The sequence below is a fragment of the Hyalella azteca genome, unplaced genomic scaffold, assembly GCF_000764305.2.
Source record: "Hyalella azteca isolate HAZT.00-mixed unplaced genomic scaffold, Hazt_2.0.2 contig1578, whole genome shotgun sequence".
NCBI lineage: Eukaryota > Metazoa > Arthropoda > Malacostraca > Amphipoda > Hyalellidae > Hyalella > Hyalella azteca.
In genome coordinates this window covers 24,894-44,200 of record NW_025931885.1, presented here as the reverse complement: position 1 = coordinate 44,200, position 19,307 = coordinate 24,894, and the positions used below count along the sequence as shown (strand labels likewise).

The 19,307-nt window shown below is 38.1% G+C and overlaps 1 protein-coding gene across 1 annotated transcript; it reads right to left on the bottom strand.

The window, feature by feature from the left end:
- Positions 1-101: 101 nt before the first annotated feature.
- On the bottom strand, positions 102-11,380 carry LOC108668606 (calphotin-like). The gene is made up of 3 exons (XM_018155847.1): positions 11,259-11,380; positions 8,992-9,198; positions 102-627 (listed from the first exon to the last, which is right to left on the bottom strand). Exons 1-3 carry the CDS (start codon positions 11,378-11,380, stop codon positions 102-104), a joined length of 855 nt encoding a protein of 284 aa, XP_018011336.1.
- Positions 11,381-19,307: the final 7,927 nt, after the last annotated feature.

The following is a 19,307-nucleotide window of genomic DNA, read 5'->3' as shown; positions in this document are numbered from 1 at the left end:
TCGGTGGCCGCCGGTAGTTCGGCCATAATGCCGGCGAAGTGAGGAAGAGGGAAGTCGGCACGCTAAGTGACGAACGAGGGGACGCCTGGGGCCTGCAATACCTAGTGTCCCCGGGGGCTGGGGAGCTGGTGGGTCGCGTGGTGGGTCACGTGGTGGGTGACGTGGTGGGTGACGTGGTGGGTGACGTGGTGGGTGACGTGGNTAGGGCTTGCAGCAATAGCCCTGGCAGCAATAGAGCTTGCAGCAGTGGGACTTGCAGCAATAGGACTTGCAGCAATAGAGCTTGCAGCAATAGAGCTTGCAGCAGTGGGACTTGCAGCAGTGGGACTTGCAGCAATAGGACTTGCAGCAATAGGGCTTGCAGCAATAGAGCTTGCAGCAGTGGGACTTGCAGCAATAGGACTTGCAGCAATAGGGCTTGCATCAATAGGGCTTGCAGCAATAGGGCTTGCAGAAATAGGACTTGCAGCAATAGGGCTTGCAGCAATAGGGCTTGCAGAAATTGGACTTGCAGCAATAGGGCTCGCAGCAATAGGGCTTGCAGCAATAGGGCTTGCAGCAATAGGGCTTGCAGCAATAGGGCTTGCAGCAATAGGGCTTGCAGCAATAGGGCTTGCAGCAATAGGGCTTGCAGCAATAGGNATTCCAGCCACACCATGAACATGACACAGCCATCATATTCCAGCCACACCATGAACATGACACAGCCATCATATTCCAGCCACACCATGAACATGACACAGCCATCATATTCCAGCCACACCATGAACATGACCTGTCTCTTATACACATCTAGATGTGTATAAGAGACAGGTGCAGCACTGCGATACACTGAATTATATTATAACCATTACCATTTAATGGTAGCATTGATACATGGATAATCATTCTAATGGTGTGAATTATATGATAACCATTACTATTTAATGGTCACATTGACACATGGAAAATCATTCTAATGGCGTGAATTTTATAACTACTTTTACTATTTAATGGTCGCAATGATACATGGATAATCATTGTAATTGTGTGAATTATATGATAACCATTACCATTTAATGGTCGCATTGACACATGGAAAATCATTCTATTGGAGTGGATTATATGATAACCATTACTATTTAATAGTCACATTGACAAACGGATAATCATTCTAATGGTGTGAATTTTATGATACCATTACTATAGTATTTAATGGTCAAATTTACACATTGATAATCATTCTAATGGCGTGAATCATATGATAACCATTACTATTTAATGGACGCATTTACGCTGGAGCGAATGCGTCTCAGGCTCTAAGTCTCATGATTATCCGGAAAAACTTAGATTTTATTCGCTTTTTGAGACACCATAAAAGAGACAAGCTGTCGCCTCCAATTTATTTTAAGACAATCGTTAAGTTGGGAGAGTTTTTATTAGTTGTTTTAGTGAGGAAATTACAGCGCCGGGCAATTGCCGTGGACATCGCTTGGAAATTCTTTAAAAAATTGCCAAGAAGCTGGTAATTTTTTTACGTGGCAAGGGTGGTTTATAGGCGGCCAATGCTGATATAGGCGGCCAAGAGTGGTTTATAGGCGGCCAATGCTGATATAGGCGGCCAAGGGTGGTTTATAGGCGGCCAATGCTGATATAGGCGGCCAAGGGTGGTTTATAGGCGGCCAATGCTGATATAGGCGGCCAAGGGTGGTTTATAGGCGGCCAATGCTGATATAGGCGGCCAAGGGTGGTTTATAGGCGGCCAATGCTGATATAGGCGGCCAAGGGTGGTTTATAGGCGGCCAATGCTGATATAGGCGGCCAAGGGTGGTTTATAGGCGGCCAATGATATACTGATGATTAATTCCGTTAATTTAGTGTATTTTTAATAATTTATTTCCGGGAACATCGTATTTTTTAACTACAAAGAATATCATTCATAAATTTAATTTATTTATACGTGAAAATGAAGAATCCTGAAAAAATTAGATACGGTTATGTTTTTATTACATGCATGTTTTATTGAAGCCCAGAACATTATTCTTATTAACAATATTTGTATTTTTTTCTCAATTAATCGAACGTACTTACTTATGTATTTTTTTTAATATCAAAGATTTAAGAATCGCATTTAAAATCACACGGTATCCGGCCGACCTTAATTGGAGGAAACTAATAATAATAAATGGAAGGTGTATCATGATCGTCAAAAATTAATCAAATAACACAAATGCATCATATTTAACTAAGAAATATTTTAGAGCGATATTTCTGGAGCTATACTTCTACATGACGGGCCGAATTAAGGGCGAAACAAAGCCACGTTAGGTGCAGAATACTAATATTAATAAATGGAAGGTGTATCATGACCGGCAAAAATTAATCAAATAACACAAAGGCATCATATATAACTTAAATAAATTTTAGAGCGATATTATTTTAGATATATTTTAGAGCTATACTACACGGATCCTATTTAAATAAGTTTAATTTAGATCGATATTATTTTTGAGCGATATTTCTGGAGCTACGCTTCAACATTGAGGGCCGAATTAAGGGCGAAACAAAGGCGGCCATCCACAGTGGCGACAGGGGCACTTCTGTCTGTAAGGACGCGCCGTCTGTCTCTCTGTCCAGCCGTCGTTGTCCATATTTTTCTTGCTGTCACAGAGATGGAGGCGCCGAGATAGTTCTCTGCCAGGACTAATGTCGAGCATTTCAGACGTCACTTAACCAGCGTCGTCACCAGACGTAATTCAATCGTTAACATGCCTGTATTATACAAGGAAATGCGCACCCGGAGAAACGAGTGAGTAGTTGTCTGAAACAATAGTGTTCAACAGCCACTATTGATCACTATTTGAAAGTGTTTAATAGTGTTCAATAGTGTTCAATAGTGTTCAATAGTAACTTTTTAGCGCATTTTTTCATTTAGGTAAGAAATATAACTCAGTACATACTGCAGTGAGTGACAGAGAGCGCATTTTCTCGTCGACGAAAGCATGAAGTCACGGACAGACAGACGGGCAAACGGACGGATGGACAGACGGACAGACGGACAGACGGACAGACAGACAGACGGACGGATGGACAGACGGACGGACGGACATGAAGAGCATAATAGGGCATTTTTTACATAAATGAGAAAATGCGCTAAAAAGACGCTATTGTGCTCGTCATGTCCGTCCGTCTGTCTGTCTGTCCGTGATTTCACGGACGAACGAACGAGAAAATGCGCTCGCTGTTACTCACTGCAGTAAGTACTGAGTTACATTTTTTGTCTATATGTGAGTCATCCTGATTCAGTTTAGCCCGGTAAAAAGACTTATCAATCCTACGTCCGCTATCTAGCTTTGCTGTGGGTAAGGAATTGTGTAGCTATTTGAATATTATGACCCATACATTCTTTTGTGTGCGAGTTTTGTATAATAGCTCTATGTTCTGCATGTAGATTCGTTTCATCAGAGCATCTCATTCATATAGCAATCTTATTTCAGTTAAATAAAAATTTCGTTTTTGCGCATAAAGCTTCTCGAATAAGTTATTTTATCCTTCAAAACGTAATTTAATATTTGAATATGATTTCATTCATTGCTCAGGGTTTCAGTTGTGATGTGTTTCGTTTAGCCATTTCGGTTTAGAAGTTCCTAAAACTGCGCTTATATACGTTGTATTGATTCTTATTCATTTATGTTCATTATTCGTAATTATTGGTCGTATTTTTAGCGCATTTTCTCATTTATGGAAAAAATGCACTATTGTGCTCGCCATGTCCGTCTGTCTGTCTGACCGTCCGTCCATCTGTCCGTCCGTCCGTGACCTCAAGTTTTCGTCGACGAGAAAATGCGCTCTCTGTCACTCACTGCAATGAGTACTGAGTTATATTTTTGAATATGTTGTTCGCGCTTCTTATATTATTTTATAATTATATAAATTATAAGTTCTTATATGTTGGAATTACAAAATGTTATTATTACAATGTAAATTACAAATATGTATATGTCATATGAAACTCGATACAAAATTACAAATATGTTGGAATTACAAAAATTATAAGTTCTTATATGTTGTTCGCGCTTCTTATCATCGTTATGCAACAGGATTATAATTCAAATTACGAATATGTGTGTTTGGGAACTAATTGTAACTTATTGAATTGAGTTCCATAATCAAGCCCTTCTGAAGCAACTGAAATTCATGGCAAATGGAGATATATAAATCAAGTTACTACAATAAATAATCTAATTATAAATTTTATGCGTTTTCATTATAAAAGGGTTCTTGATTTAGTGTAGAGATAATGCATCTACTAATTACTAATATTTTCCTGAGAGGTATGTAACTTTTGATATCAAAAACATTACACAATAATTCTACATATCTGGTCTTTAACTTGACTCTAATTAATTTAAACATTATTAATTTATTAGTGATGTTTATTAAATTTGACTGGTATTTTTAATTTTGTTAACTTTTCATTAATTTAATTTAATGTTAATTCAATAACAGAATTTAATGTCCAATAGGCACAAGTATATCCTTGAGCTTACTCGCAAAGTGCTGGCGAGTAAAATTGTGACACACTTGTGATTGTGACACACCTGTGATTGTGACACACTTGTGATTGTGACACACTTGTGATTGTGACACACTTGTGATTGTGACACACTTTTTTACTCACACAAAGAGCAGAGAGCAGACGTATCACTGATACGCCTAAACTGGATCAGGACAACCCACGCATAAGGAAAAAGCGAATCGCAATTTGGACAAAGTCACAGCGATATCTCTGAGCGCAACCAGTTTCTTTCTATTCAGAACTGAATGCAACATCGGAATTGCTGGTGCTGCATCTAATGAAATCTTCTAGACTTTAACCATTGTATAGCCGATTGACTATACAATGGTTAGAGATTAAATGGTTAAAGACGTGTGCCGATTGACTGTAAGTAGTCTACGGACCGAGGCCTTGCCAAAAGCGCTGAGAGGAGGGGAGTTCACCCTTGCAACATTTAAGAGACGACTGGACAAGTGGTTGAGCAAGATCCCGGACTGTCCAGTTATGGGAAACTACCATCAGCAAGTGACAAGCAACAGCATCTTGCATCAGCGTGCCCAAATGAGGGCAAATAGACGGAACACGTCCAACTTTACATCCGACGACGACTCGGAGACGGAGGACGACGAAGGCGGCGCATCAGCGTGTCCATAGACTAAGAAGCCATAAACTCATCATAAGAATATCAGTTAAATATTCAAATTTTTACGAAAAGGCCAAAGAGAAGCCTCGATATGTGGCTATGTAGAATTAGCATTCAATATGGAATTACAATATTTTATAAATGATATAGGTTATGTTCGGTATAGTGTATGGAGAGAAATATGGAAATATTAAATCCAATTTCTCTAGCAGGATGAAAAACAATGCGGCGTATGAGTAAATCGAAACTTGGCAAGGTTATTACTTGAGCAATTAATGTGGTAAACGAGTAACCCACGTTTCCACCGACAGATTGCCGACCGAGAGTAGGAAACTGGAGCTGAAACTTTTGGTTGTGAAGGCTTCACGTCAGAGAGGAAAGTAATAAACTTCAGTCATTTGGGACTCTAAATCTTAGGTTTAGATATGTTAAGTTTTTAATTTGGCCTATGGGACTCTAATCGTTATCTTTTATCATTGCTTACCTGTTATATTATAGGGGCTCATTTCTCTTATCTCTAATTCATTCATGTGAAACTGGACTCATAAAACAATTTGCCATAGCCTATACGAACAATTACATGTATTGCTTCAAACAATATAAGACGAAGCTTGTCGAATCCGATGACATACAGCCATCATATTCCAGCCACACCATGAACATGACACAGCCATCATATTCCAGCCGCACCATGAACATGACACAGCCATCATATTCTAGCCGCACTATGAACATGAATTGCTGTATACCACCCACAGCCTCCCCATGTATCCAGCACTAATATGAGGACAGTTTTGGACGCAAATAGCGAGGGCGTTCGTTCATCAACATCTGAGGGATACGGGAGACTCTGATCAAGACAGACGGCACACGCTGGTGATGAAGTCTTGGAGTATCCAGCGTCTTGATGTGAAATTCTTTAAATAAAAGAGAAGACTTTCGATAAATATTTAGTAAACTATTATATTTGCATGGTGTTTATATTGGTTTATATTGTGTGAAAAGAAATATTTTTGATTTCCTGATTGAGTATCCGGCGTCTTGATGCGAAATTCTACAGATGTAGGAGGAGATTTTAGATAAATATTTAGTAAATTATTATATTTGTATGGTGTGTATATTGACTGAAAAGAAATATTTTTGATTTCTGGATTGAGTAATGGTCATTTACCATATTTGGTAATTTACCATGTTTATTTGTGTATTAGGATGATTGTTAACTATCGAAGTCTCGATAGACGCATTTCATCTGCTAGTCACAAAATCACAAACTGCTATTTATTTTGATAGCACGAGTCATAAAATGTTTCTCAGTTGCAAAATACCGGTATTGAACATGAAATTATTTCACAGCTATCGGACAAAGCGTCAAGGTTTGTTTCATTCTCCGCAACAATTAGCCGATAATGTTCTTACCATGGTTGAACTATACAAGGTTGACCCACGAGAAGTTCCGTCTTTCAGTTCAGCTTTCACTGAGATCGAGAAACGTAAACAAACCCGCTATTCCCACGACGGATTGGTTGACTGGTTTGATAGCATTTCGGTGATTGGTTAATGCCCGTGACGTCACTGAGATCAGTGATGTTACAGACGAACAAACTACATCGCAAAAATTAGCATCTCATGGGTCAACCTAATACTATATAGTTCAACCATGGTTCTTACTCTGCTTCGAAATTAGCCTCCGATCGAACGGCTAATCGTCGAAAATGACGATCGATCTTGGAACCAAGCTTCACTATCTGAAACTTAACCTCAGATTTTGTTAGCCAATAAGTACGTGATTTAAAGAGGTCACGGAAGGCAAATTTCATCGGCGGCCTGGTGGTGCTAGGCAGGTTTCATGCAACTCCAGGAGGGCTTAGATGATTGGTCACAGTCCGTTTTGAGCTGGACAAAATTCGAGCGCTGGTTGGAGAATGAAGAGATGCCTCGATGTGATGTTCAGTTATCATTGTCTTTTCTATTCGTTCCCATATTTTGTGATGTAAATTTCGTGATATTTAAAATAAAATGATGTGGTTTGGTTAATGACGACAGGTTCAATCCGCGGCAGATTGGAGGCCTTAGGGAAAGATAGTCGACGTTCAATTCAGGGTTGATTGTCGTTCAAAATTAGCGCTGCACAGCTTCTGTCCTGTTGAATTTGGCCGGAAAAAAGCCTCCTATGTGGCAACCCTGGCACCGGTCCCAAAGCTGGAGCTCTTTGCTTTTTAAAAATTGAAGGATTGCGTCTATAAAATCATAAAAAGTAATGTAAAAACGACATAGCTAAAATATTATTAATTCTCTGACAGGAACAGACATCAGCTGAGCATCTTGACGGACAAGCCTGTATAATGCTTTATGTAGTGCCTGCTATTTTTTGGCATCTACAGTTACTTGAGGGTTGAAAGCTATCATCTAATTTCAATATCCTTAACTTTTTTCTATTGTAAAACTGTTCTCTGTGGTCAATGTTGCTCATATTGTCGGTCATTTTCCATCTCTTCTGGGTGCTCTAGAAGGACGTTGCTGGGAACCTTCCACTTTTCTTCTGTTTTTCTCAACTGAATTTTCCGACTGTTATTTTTGGCAAAAGTTACTTGAAGGTTGAAAGCTATCAACTACTTTCATTAAACTGAACTTTTTTCTATTGTAAAACTGTTCTCTGTGGTCAATATTGCTCATATTGTCGGTCATTTTCCATCTCTTCTGGGGGCTCTATCTCATTTGGACGTTACTGGGAACCTTTCAATTTTCTCCGGTTTTTCTTAACCGAATTTTCCGAGAAGTTAGGACACAATCACTTTAACCGTCCCACAAATATCCCTTGCCGGCACCTCGCTCAATTATGCACCCCCTTGTCCAGCTGCTAACCCCCCTTTCAGTGGGGATCGTGGAGAGGGGAGGAAGCCGAGATTTTCGTTGGAGTGAATTTGCAAAAGAAATAATTCCACATTAATTAATAGCAATGAAATTTCAAATTTTGAGTAACGCTATGCTTATACAAACCACCCTTTTCAGTGGGGTTCATGGAGAGAGGAGAAAAACCGAGATTTTCGTTGAAGTGAATTTGTAAAAGAAATAATTCTACATTAATTAATTGAAAACACATCTCAAATTTTAAGATACGCTACAGCCGCTAGCTTACCTTTTAGTGGGGATCGTGGAGATGGGAGGAAGCCGAGATTGGAGTGAATTTGCAAAAGAAATAATTCCACATTAATTAATAGCGAAGAAATTTCAAATTTATGGTTACGCTATGCATAGATGTTTCTTCCAAACACGAATCTGCATTTTATGAATATGTAGCTCCAAGCACAAGCTATAGAATATATCCAACAAAGAATATTCCTGGTAATCCTTACCATTATCCCATTATCATCGTCAATAATTCGTGGGAATAATATCAAGAAATGCTGGGATTAACGGATACACTGTTATAAAAAACCGTGAAAAAACGGTCCCACTGGCGTTCTAGTGACCAGTCGCCCCGTGAAAATAAACTGTTTCGCCGTTTTTATCAGATGTTTTACGGATTTCTAGTGTTAAATTACAGTAAAAACGGCGACACGGTGTTTCTTTTCACGTGCCGACCGGCCACTGAAACGCCGGTAATACCGTTAACGGTAATTTTTCTAACAGTGTAGCACCGTCAAACACAAGAAGAAGGATAACCTGCTCCCAGCAGAACAAATTTAAAGGCAACTCCCGGCTCCCAGCAGAGAAAGAACCATGAGCACTTACCAGCTCCTAGCCAGGCAAAAGCTGAGAGCCCCCAGCCCCCGGCAGACCCCATAAGACCTGCTATGAGTGATCGCCAGACCTGTCACGGCAGCCCGAGGGTCTAATCGCCACTGCGTTATTTACGATGCCGAGGGGAGGGTTGGTGAGGGGGAGGGGCATGTGAGGGGAAGAGAGGGTGAGGGGAGGGGTGGTGAGGGGAAGAGAGAGGAGGGACAGTTGAGGGGAAGAGAGGGGGGGAGGGGCAGGTGAAGGGAAAAGAGGTGGAGAGGGATTAGAGAGGGTAACGCTGAAGCCAGAAAATGTGAGAGGGTAATACGAAGGGCACAAGCGGTGAGAGGGTAACATGGAGGGCACGAGCAGTGAGAGGGTATTATCGAGGGTATTACCGAATCATAGAGGTAAATACCCAGTGGTAACGTGGAAGTAATTTGAGTTAAGTCCATCTAATATTTACTGGAGTAATTGACAGTGAAAATTCTCAGCTCAAGCATCCAATATTTTGCATTTTATCTATTTGGTAATTGCACTTCATCATTAAAGTTACGTACTATTAATTTAAATTTTTTGAGTTATTATTACGATTCGAAACAATGCATGTTGAAATGCAGAGGTGAGATAAAATGATAATCTTTAAAATTGTATACAAACAAAACATTCCTTGTTTGTATAGAAAAGATTGCACACAAACATGTACTCATACAAACAAAATTTCCCCCTGTAACATTCTCATACAAAGTTCCCCCAAACATATACTCATATATAAAAATTTCCCCAATCATATACCATATATACAAATTTCCCCCAAACATATACCATATATACGAAGTTCCCCCAAACATATACCATATATACAAAGTTCCCCCCAAACATATACTCATATATACAAAGTTCCCCCAAACATATATACAAATATACAAAGTTCCCCAAAACATATACTCATATACAAAGTTCCCCAAAAATATACTATATATAAATATACAAAGTTCCCCCAAACATATACTCATATATACAAAGTTCCCCAAACATATACTCATATACATATACAAAGTTCCCCCAAACTATACCATATATACAAATTTCCTCCAAACTATACCTTATATACAAATTTCCCCAAAACATATACTCATATATAAAAAATTCCCCCAACATATACTGATATATACAACGGTTCCCCCTGTAAAGCAACCATCATAGCCCCAAACGCGCGTGTAGTCAAGAGGCCGGAACTCTCGAGTTGTCATCTATCAAATTTTTGACTAACGCTCATTTTTCAAAGTCCATCCGTCCAGTAGAGCGTCAGCAACAAGCCCTTCTCCTCGGATGTGGAAAAAATCGAGCACAATAGTTACTTTGAAAAATATTTGCTCAGAAATTATTTTAAAATAACTTATAACATTTGTGATGATCGTTCAAAATAAATTCTCACGCAAATTATGCATTTGAGACCACTACGAAGAGTCTTGTATGTTGTACTGAATCGCAAATTCGTAATGATTTCGGCTGCAGCTCGAAAAATTCGTGAACGGTGTTAATTATTTTCTTTTCATTAAAAGTTATAATTAGAATTCTAATTTTATATTCTAATTATTCTATTTAGAATTAGAATAATTCTAATTATAAATAATTAGATAATATATTTTCATATGTCGGATGCAAAATTGTTTGACTTCGAGCGCATCGAAGCCTCGGGTTTATCATTAAATTTCCTTATGACATTGAGTGATGATTCAAATTTCCTGACCGATGATTCGGCGAAACAGCTTGAAGGTATAAATTATTATTTAGTGTTATCTCTTTGATTTGACATTTAAAATAGTTATAGTTCTACACGCGCACCTGTATTTTTCATTAATAAAGTTTCAGTATCAATTTCACGAGAGAAAAATCTATAACTTATAATTATAACATTAATATGGTTTCAAGATATGAAGATTACATATATATTTTCGATTTCCTATCACACGGATCCCTAGCAAAACGCCAACGCGCGCGCATTAGCTTAAAAAACAAGAAGTGTGCACAAAAATTGCCATCACAACTTCGGAAAAATTCGGTGTGGGTATCCTTTGCCGTCCTGAATCTACTGAAGGAACGGAAGAAGTTTCTGGAGCAAGAAGAAGCTGCTGCAGAACTCAACCTCTAAGTTACATTGGAAAACTTGAGTCCTTCTTCAAAGTTGGAAGCTTATATTGCACCCACCTTCTTGTGATTGCCGCACAACTAAGTTTTATCGGCGCTGGCTCGGCTAAGTTAGGCGGTATAAGAAAACATTTGTTTGGTCTGCCATGGCTAAAGGGAAGCTAGCGTCCCAACGGTTCATGTCTGCAGTCCAGGGCCCCGACAAACCAGGAAAAGTCCCAGCGGTTCATGTCTGCTGTCAAGGGCCCCGACAAACGCAGGAAAAGTCCCAGCGCTTCATGTCTGCCGTCCAGGGCCCCAACAAACCAGGAAAAGTCCCAGCAGTTCATGTCTGCAGTCCAGGGCCCCGACAAACCAGGAAAAGTCCCAGCGGTTCTTGTCTGCAGTCCAGGGCCCCAAAAAACAGGAAAAGTCCCAGCGGTTCATGTCTGCAGTCCAGGGCCCCGACAAACCAGGAAAAGTCCTAGCGGTTCATGTCTGCAGTCCAGGGCCCCCAACAAAACAGGAAAAGTCCCAGCGGTTCATGTCTGCAGTCCAGGGCCCCAAATAGTCCAGGGCCCCGACAAACCAGGAAAAGTCCCAGCGGCTCATGTCTGCAGTCCAGGGCCCCGACCAAACAGAAAAATCCCAGCGGTTCATGTCTGTAGTCCAGGGCCCCGACAAACCAGGAAAAGTCCCAGCGCTTCATGTCTGCCGTCCAGGGCCCCGAAAAACCAGGAAAAGTCCCAGCGGTTCATGTCTGCAGTCCAGGGCCCCGACAAACCAGGAAAAGTCCCAGCGGTTCATGTCTACAGTCCAGGGCCAAGACAAACCAGGAAAAGTCCCAGCGGTTCATGTCTACAGTCCAGGGCCCCGACCAAACAGGAATAGTCCCAGCGGTTCATGTCTGCAGTCCAGGGCCCCGACCAAACAGGAAAAGTCCCAGCGGTTCATGTCTGCAGTCCAGGGCCCATACAAACCAGGAAAAGTCCCAGCGGTTCATGTCTGCAGTCCAGGGCCCCGACAAACCAGGAAAAGTCCCAGCGGTTCATGTCTGTAGTCCAGGGCCCCGACAAACCAGGAAAAGTATGGGCCAACACTCTGGCCCCAGGCTGCAATCTCCTTACGAACGACCCGGCCTGACCGCTCAATATTGGGCCGATTGCTCTCTTTAATAAAGATTGTTGGGCAGAATGCAACATCGTTGCGAGCGAGCGCGTTGTTGCTGTTTATACATGATTTAAGAACACATACTTTCACGCTTGTAAGTAGCGACCCTGGCGCAAAAAAGTCGTTGCGATGCAGATTGTTCTTCGGCTTGAAGATTGCGCATGCAATGCAATCTCTTTATGAACTACTTTTTCATGTTATACTGTTCGCTGCTATTTGCGCATTTTGTGCATTTCAACTCACTTGTTTAATTTTATAAAATTGTATAATATGTATAGTCGCACACTCGGAGTATTTGTGTGTGTATATGAAGCATGGCTCCAATTATACACATAAGCTTGTCTCCAAGATATTTAAGCTTGTAATTTATTTATTTATACATTAATCCTGCCTCCAGGATCCACCGATATTATATAGGAATATCATTTGTAGTTTTAGAATAACGAGACATCGAAGACAGGCGAAGAGAATGAGATTAGAAAACGAAAATTTTTGTTTTATTCTGGTAAAAATTTTATTCACAAAGGAAAAACTAGTTTCATTCAAACTTCAAAACAGGACTCAAATGAGAGTTTATTAACGATTCCAAACAACGCCATGCTAACCTACTACCTTTTTTTATTTATTATATGGAATAATGACTTTCTGTTGTTGTTGTATGACTTTTCATTACAAATGTAAACAACATGAAATGTTTTATCGAATGCTTGATAGATCCATTGTCAATTCCTATTGGTGCGAACTATACGATTTGACTTATTATTATTATATTCATATTGTAGACATTTTCATTGGACTGTTGAGTTCAATTATTTCAGATTTATTTACGAAGAAACCCTTGGATAAAAAGAATATTATTAACTATCTAAATCTAAAGAAATCCGAATAGAAAAATTTATATGGATAGAGGGTCCCTCCTGAAATACTCTATATATAAAAAGGAATCATCCTACAATCCTCTGTATGTACAGAGGAATCCTTCTAGAATCCTCTATATATATTTATCCTTTATTTTGAATATAGAGGAATTCTCCTTGAATCCCCTTAGAATCTTCTATATGAATAGAAGAATCTTCCTAAAATACTCGTTATATAGAGGCATTTTCCTATAATGCTCTATATGTATAAAAGAATCTTCCTAAAATACTCTATATATAGAGGCATCTTCCTAGAATCCACTATATGTTTAGAAGAATCTTCCTAAAATACTCTATGTGGATAGAAGAATCTTCCTATAATACTCTATATATAGAGGCATCTTCCTAGAATACTCTATATATAGAGGCATCTTCCTAGAATACTCTATATATATAGAAGAATCTTCCTAAAATACTCTATATATAGAGGCATCTTCCTAGAATACTCTATATGTATAGAAGAATCTTCCTAAAATACTCTAAATGTATAGAAGAATCTTCCTAAAATACTCAATATATAGCGGAATCCTCCTATGTATAGAGAGTATTAGGAATCCCCCTAGAATCCTCTAGATATCCTCCGTCCACTGTAAGAAATTTTCGATCGATCTTAAAGTTTGTTAAGAGTCAAGCTAGTTAGGAGCTGCCAAACAAACTTCGCTGCCAGCCGTGTTCCAAACTTCGTAGACGTTTTCCTTGTTGTTGTCGTACCCTAACAAAATTTAGAGTCGCTCCAGCTTCTGGTAATCCAAATCAGAAGCTGCCGCGTCTGCAAATTTTCACTGTAACAAAATTTAGAGTCGCCCCAGCTTCTGGTAATCCAAATCAGACGCTGCCGCGACTGTAAATTTTCACTGTAACAAAATTTTAACGGTATTACCGGCGTTTCAGTGGCCGGTCGGCACGTGAAAAGAAACAGCGTGTCGCCGTTTTCATTCTAATTTAACACTAGAAATCCGTAGAAAATCTGATAAAAACGACGAAACAGTTTATTTTCACGGGGCAACCGGCCACTAGAATGCCAGTGGAACCGTTTTTTCACTGTTTTTTCTAACAGTGTAGAACTTTCAGTTGTTTTGATGAAGCAAAGAACTGTAACTTGTTTTCATGAAACTAAGAACTTTGAGTTTTTTGATGAAGCTACGAATTTTGAGTTGTTTTGATGAAGTTTAGAACTCTGAGTTGTTCTGATGAAGCTAAGAAATTTGAGTTAGTTTGATGAAGATACGAACTGCGAGTTTTTTTATGAAGTTAAGAACTTTGATTTTTTATGGAACTAAGAACTGTAACTTGTTTAGATGAAACTAAGAACTAGGAGTTGTTTTGACGAAGCTTCGCACAGTGCAACGTTTTGATGAAGCTAAGAACTTTATGGAGTTTCCATGAATCTGAGGAGTGAGCATTGTTTATACGAATTAATAAATTATCAAGAGCTGTCACTTATTGTGGTGAAGCGGAAAACTATTAATTGTTCCAGTAAACTGGCAACTGTGTTGGATTTTCGAGCTAAGAACTTTGGGTGTTATTTATGTAAGCTGTTAGTAATGTTCTTGCTAAGAACTATGTTTTTTTTTAATAAAACACAGGTTATAGTCACCGGTGATACGATCACTGATATTGTATGTTGTATTGCCTGGTGGCAGGTTCCAGCAATGGTTTTGTATGTTGTATTGCCTGGTGACAGGTTACAGCAATGGTATTGTATATTGTATTGACTGGTAAAGGTTCAGCTAATTCCATTATATATAGTATTGTATGTTTCATCTCGGAGCAATATTATGATAGACGAAGATTTAGAAAACGTGTTCCAAGTTTCCAAACACGGAGCTTGTTTTTTTTGGAAGCTTCAAGAGATTCTCCCAGAAATATAACATAAATTTCCGTGCTGCAGAAACGATACACACTTGAATATTTATCTGAACTAGAACGCGATCTTTCAACAGCCTGGAGATGATAAAATTAAAGATGCGATCTCCATTTGTTGACTATACGAGGAATATCTTCGGTTCCTTGCTCGCGTTATATTGAAATGGAACTGTAGTGGAAAATTGTAAACTGTTTAAGAGGAATTTTGGCAAAAAGTTCACGAATTAAAAAGATAAGATAAGAGACGAATGTAGGAAATTTATTGAAGCGTCTCAGAAAGAGAGCAGCAAGTGCTATAAATTCAAACTAAACTAAAAAATTAACTAATTCTAACTGACTGAAATAAATTTCTAAATAAATTCTAAATTCTTAAATAACTTCTAAATTCTTAAATAAATTTTGAATTCTAAAATAAATTCTAAATTATAGAATAAATTCTAAATTCTAAAAATAAATTCTAAATCTTAAACTGACTAGAAGAATTTGTTAATTTCCTGATATGAGGTTAGAAAGAACTTCATCAATTATTACCTCAATTAAAAAAGCATGGTAAACGAAAGTCAATTACAGAATTGGCTACTGTTGACTCCGCACCGACAGCCTGGAATTGAAGCGAGGAGATGAGTGCTGCCGAGCTATTAATTAGAAATTATTAATTATAATTTTTTCATTAAAGTTATTAGGTAATAACATTCTGATTAATTACTCGGTAGCACTCAACTTCTCGACTAGTTTGATTAATTTGAAAGTCGATTCTAAATTAAATAAAATGTAAACTTTCTAAATTAAATTTCAGAGTACATTTTATTAACATCAAGAAATTGACTTTAATTTTCGATTTTGTGATCGGGATGCCTGGAAATTACACTAATATAAGAGTATGTGAATTTGTAAATATATTTTTATAATATATTTGCGATATTTATTTGCCTCACACAACAGAGGACAAGATACGTGCCTCACACAACAGAGGACAAGATACGCGCCTCACACAACAGAGGACAAGATACGTGCCTCACACAACAGAGGACAAGATGCGTGCCTCGCACAACAGAGGACAAGATACGCGCCTCACACAACAGAGGACAAGATACGCGCCTCACACAACAGAGGACAAGATACGTGCCTCACACAACAGAGGACAAGATACGTGCCTCACACAACAGAGGACAAGATGCGTGCCTCACACAGCAGAGGACAAGATGCGTGCCTCACAAGAAGACTGGCCTCTGAGGCTCAAGAAACAAGCCCCGGAGTCGGAAAATTTCGCCGACATTTTGCGCGTGCGGCGGCAGGCGGCGCAGAAGAAGCACTTTTATCCCACGGAATTTTGTGGGATTTTTTTATCCCACGGAATTTTGTGGGATTTTTTTTTATCCCACGGAATTTTTTGGGATTTTTGCGGCCGTGACGTAGCTTTAATTACGGGCGGGTTTCTCCGGCGCTAGGCTACTGCTTGATTAAAATAAAATGCTGCGGACTTTCATACCTTCAAGGCTATACGTGAGCCATTTGGACTTTCAAATTCAAGTTATTTGTATAATTCAAAATAGTTCCGTTGAAATTATTAACAATTAATAAATACTGCAACTTATTATTTTTGCACATGACAATGATTAAGGTGTGGCGAATTGGGATTTACTGATTCAAGAGTTTTGTATGGCGTGAATTCCGAATGCTTTTTTGCAAATTTTAAACAATTTCCTCCACATTTTCCATCAAATTTGAAGGAGGATAACTTTCGTAAGCCATTATTTAGAGTCCCAGCTTCTGAATTTGTGGCAGTTTAATTATAAATCTAATCTAAATATTAAATTGCGCCTTGAATTCAACGCCCGCGTCATGCTAACTAATTTAAACGCAGACGCTGGCCGCTGCTTTTGTCGGACGAAGCGCAAAGCCGGATTACATTTCGCTAAGATCTAGCGGACGCTGCGACATTCCGGCATCCTTGCCTAACGCGGACGGAGAATTTGCAGCACTTTACTGCTCCGCGATCAGGATTTCTACAGGAAATGTTAAGTAGGAATACTTGAGGAATTTTTATGTGAGGAAAGGGGATTGAGAGAGGGGATTGAGCCAATTATTGGGCCATGTTGTCTAAATTGTGACACACTTCCTGCACGAAGCAGTTATACGCCCTATTGCCGTGACATATGGGTTAGAATGACCGACTTGTGGCTTATCACTATTCGAAATAATGTATTACAACACCATATAAATAATATATTATTACAACACTTCTCTTTAATTTCAATTCTTCTTGTTTGTTTGTTTGTCTGCTGCAAATCTTATAATTGATATTTAACACACTTCTACCTGTCCAATTGATCTGAAATTTTGCACACTTGCGTAAAGTTGGAGACAATGCATGAATCAATTAACTGAATAAATAATTTTTAAATTTTAATTTTTTATTTATTAAAAAACTTTAATTTTTTTACTATTTGAAATTAAAATTAAAAATTCATTATACATGTGTAACATCGAAAACACTGGATTACTTATAAGTTTTGTCTTTAAAGAGCAATTTTTAAATGCATATTTTTCTCAGTGCACTTGATGTTCATTGTGTGTTTTATTATGCCTACCAAATGGCTTTTTAACATTTTTATGTTTTAATTTTTACTCGTCCATGAGGTCTTTGATCTCATTTCCCCATTATCGTTTGTCTGATGTAAATTTAACGGCTACGATATTTATATTTACTCATGAAAAATTTAAATTTATATTCTCTGCAGAGAGTTGAAAATTTTATGTAGAACTCAGATATAATATATAACAATACTGTCCGAATTCTCCGTTTATATTTTATATTTTTTCTCTGCATATTTTATAATTGTTTATTCATATATAAAATAAAATAGTAAATTTTATATCTTTCTTACACTCCGACCTTCAATTCATGTCTATATAATATTCCAATAGTAAATTTACATCCTACAGTAACACGAGGCAATCTCTCCCTCGCAATTCTAAATCAAATGGAAACAATTTTAACTCAGCAATTGCTTCATGGCGATATCACTAAATTGATAAACAAAATATTTTATTTTATATTAAGGAACTAATAAAAAATTCTGATTAGCTTAGATTAGCTTAAATTCTCAGAATAAAAAATTCTGAGAGACTAGATGAAATAAATGTAGTCAATGCGACGTAATTATGGACAATTGCTTAAATGCTAACTGAGCAAGCTCGCCATACCTTACATTTTATCTAATAAATACCCCCTAATCACATCAAAAAGTATGGAAAGTAGACCAGAGATTTTCTTTAACATAGATAATTCAACAAAAACTCATAATATAAGAACGTTTCGGAGTTGCCATTTCCAACTCCATTGCCTGCCAGTTGGAAAATTGAGATAAAAAATAAATACGAAATCCAATATTTCCATTATTTCGAGTGGAAAATAGCTAGAGGCTGTTCTCAAACTAGGGATCTTTTTTTCAAAATACGCAGATGTTTCTGAAATTCGCATATAGGAAGTAGAAGTTAAAATCTTAATGTCAATAATGTGTCAATAGCAAAGCCTAATTCCAATATCTTATATAACTTCCACTTCCGGTTCTTCCAATTTGAAATTTTAGAAGTCCAGTAAATTTCTAAACAGTTTAAATGCAGCTTTTAGCGTATATCCACTTGATTTTGATGCGTTTTTTACTTCTTTTTGTTACGCTTTTTTAGCGCATTTTCTCATTTATGAAAAAAATGCACTATTGTGCTTGCCATGTCCGTCCGTCTGTCCGTCCGTCAGTTTGTCCGTCCGTCCATCTGTCTGTCCGTCCGTGACGTCACGTTTTCGTTGACGAGAAAATGCGCTCTGTCACTCACTGCAGTGAGTACTGAGTTATATTTGTTTTAATAAATGACTTAAGTTATTTTTTAGAATTTCGACTGAACAAACAACTGGTTGCATGTGTATTCTAGAATTTTCTGACTGACGAGATGTAGAATTTTCTTTGCTTTTGAATTTCTAGTGAACTCGCAACTCAAGCAATCGAGTGACATTGATACCGAGAAACTTGCGTTCAATATTAAATTGCTTCGCTGTTGTTTTTGAATATATGTATTTGTGTTATATATTTGTTGTTTGTTTAATCTAGTGAACGCATAAATCAACGTACAGTGATGGTAATGGTACCGTTGGACAGCTCAGAATGTCAGCTTTAAGATGAGACTAAAAACCGGAAAAGCCAAGAGTGTCGATTTTGGACCTACATTCTCCCCTTAATTACTATGTTTGAAAGTTTTGACAATTAAAAAGATCTAACAATTAATTCTAAGACCTTTCCCTCGTACAATTTATTCCCGCACTTTA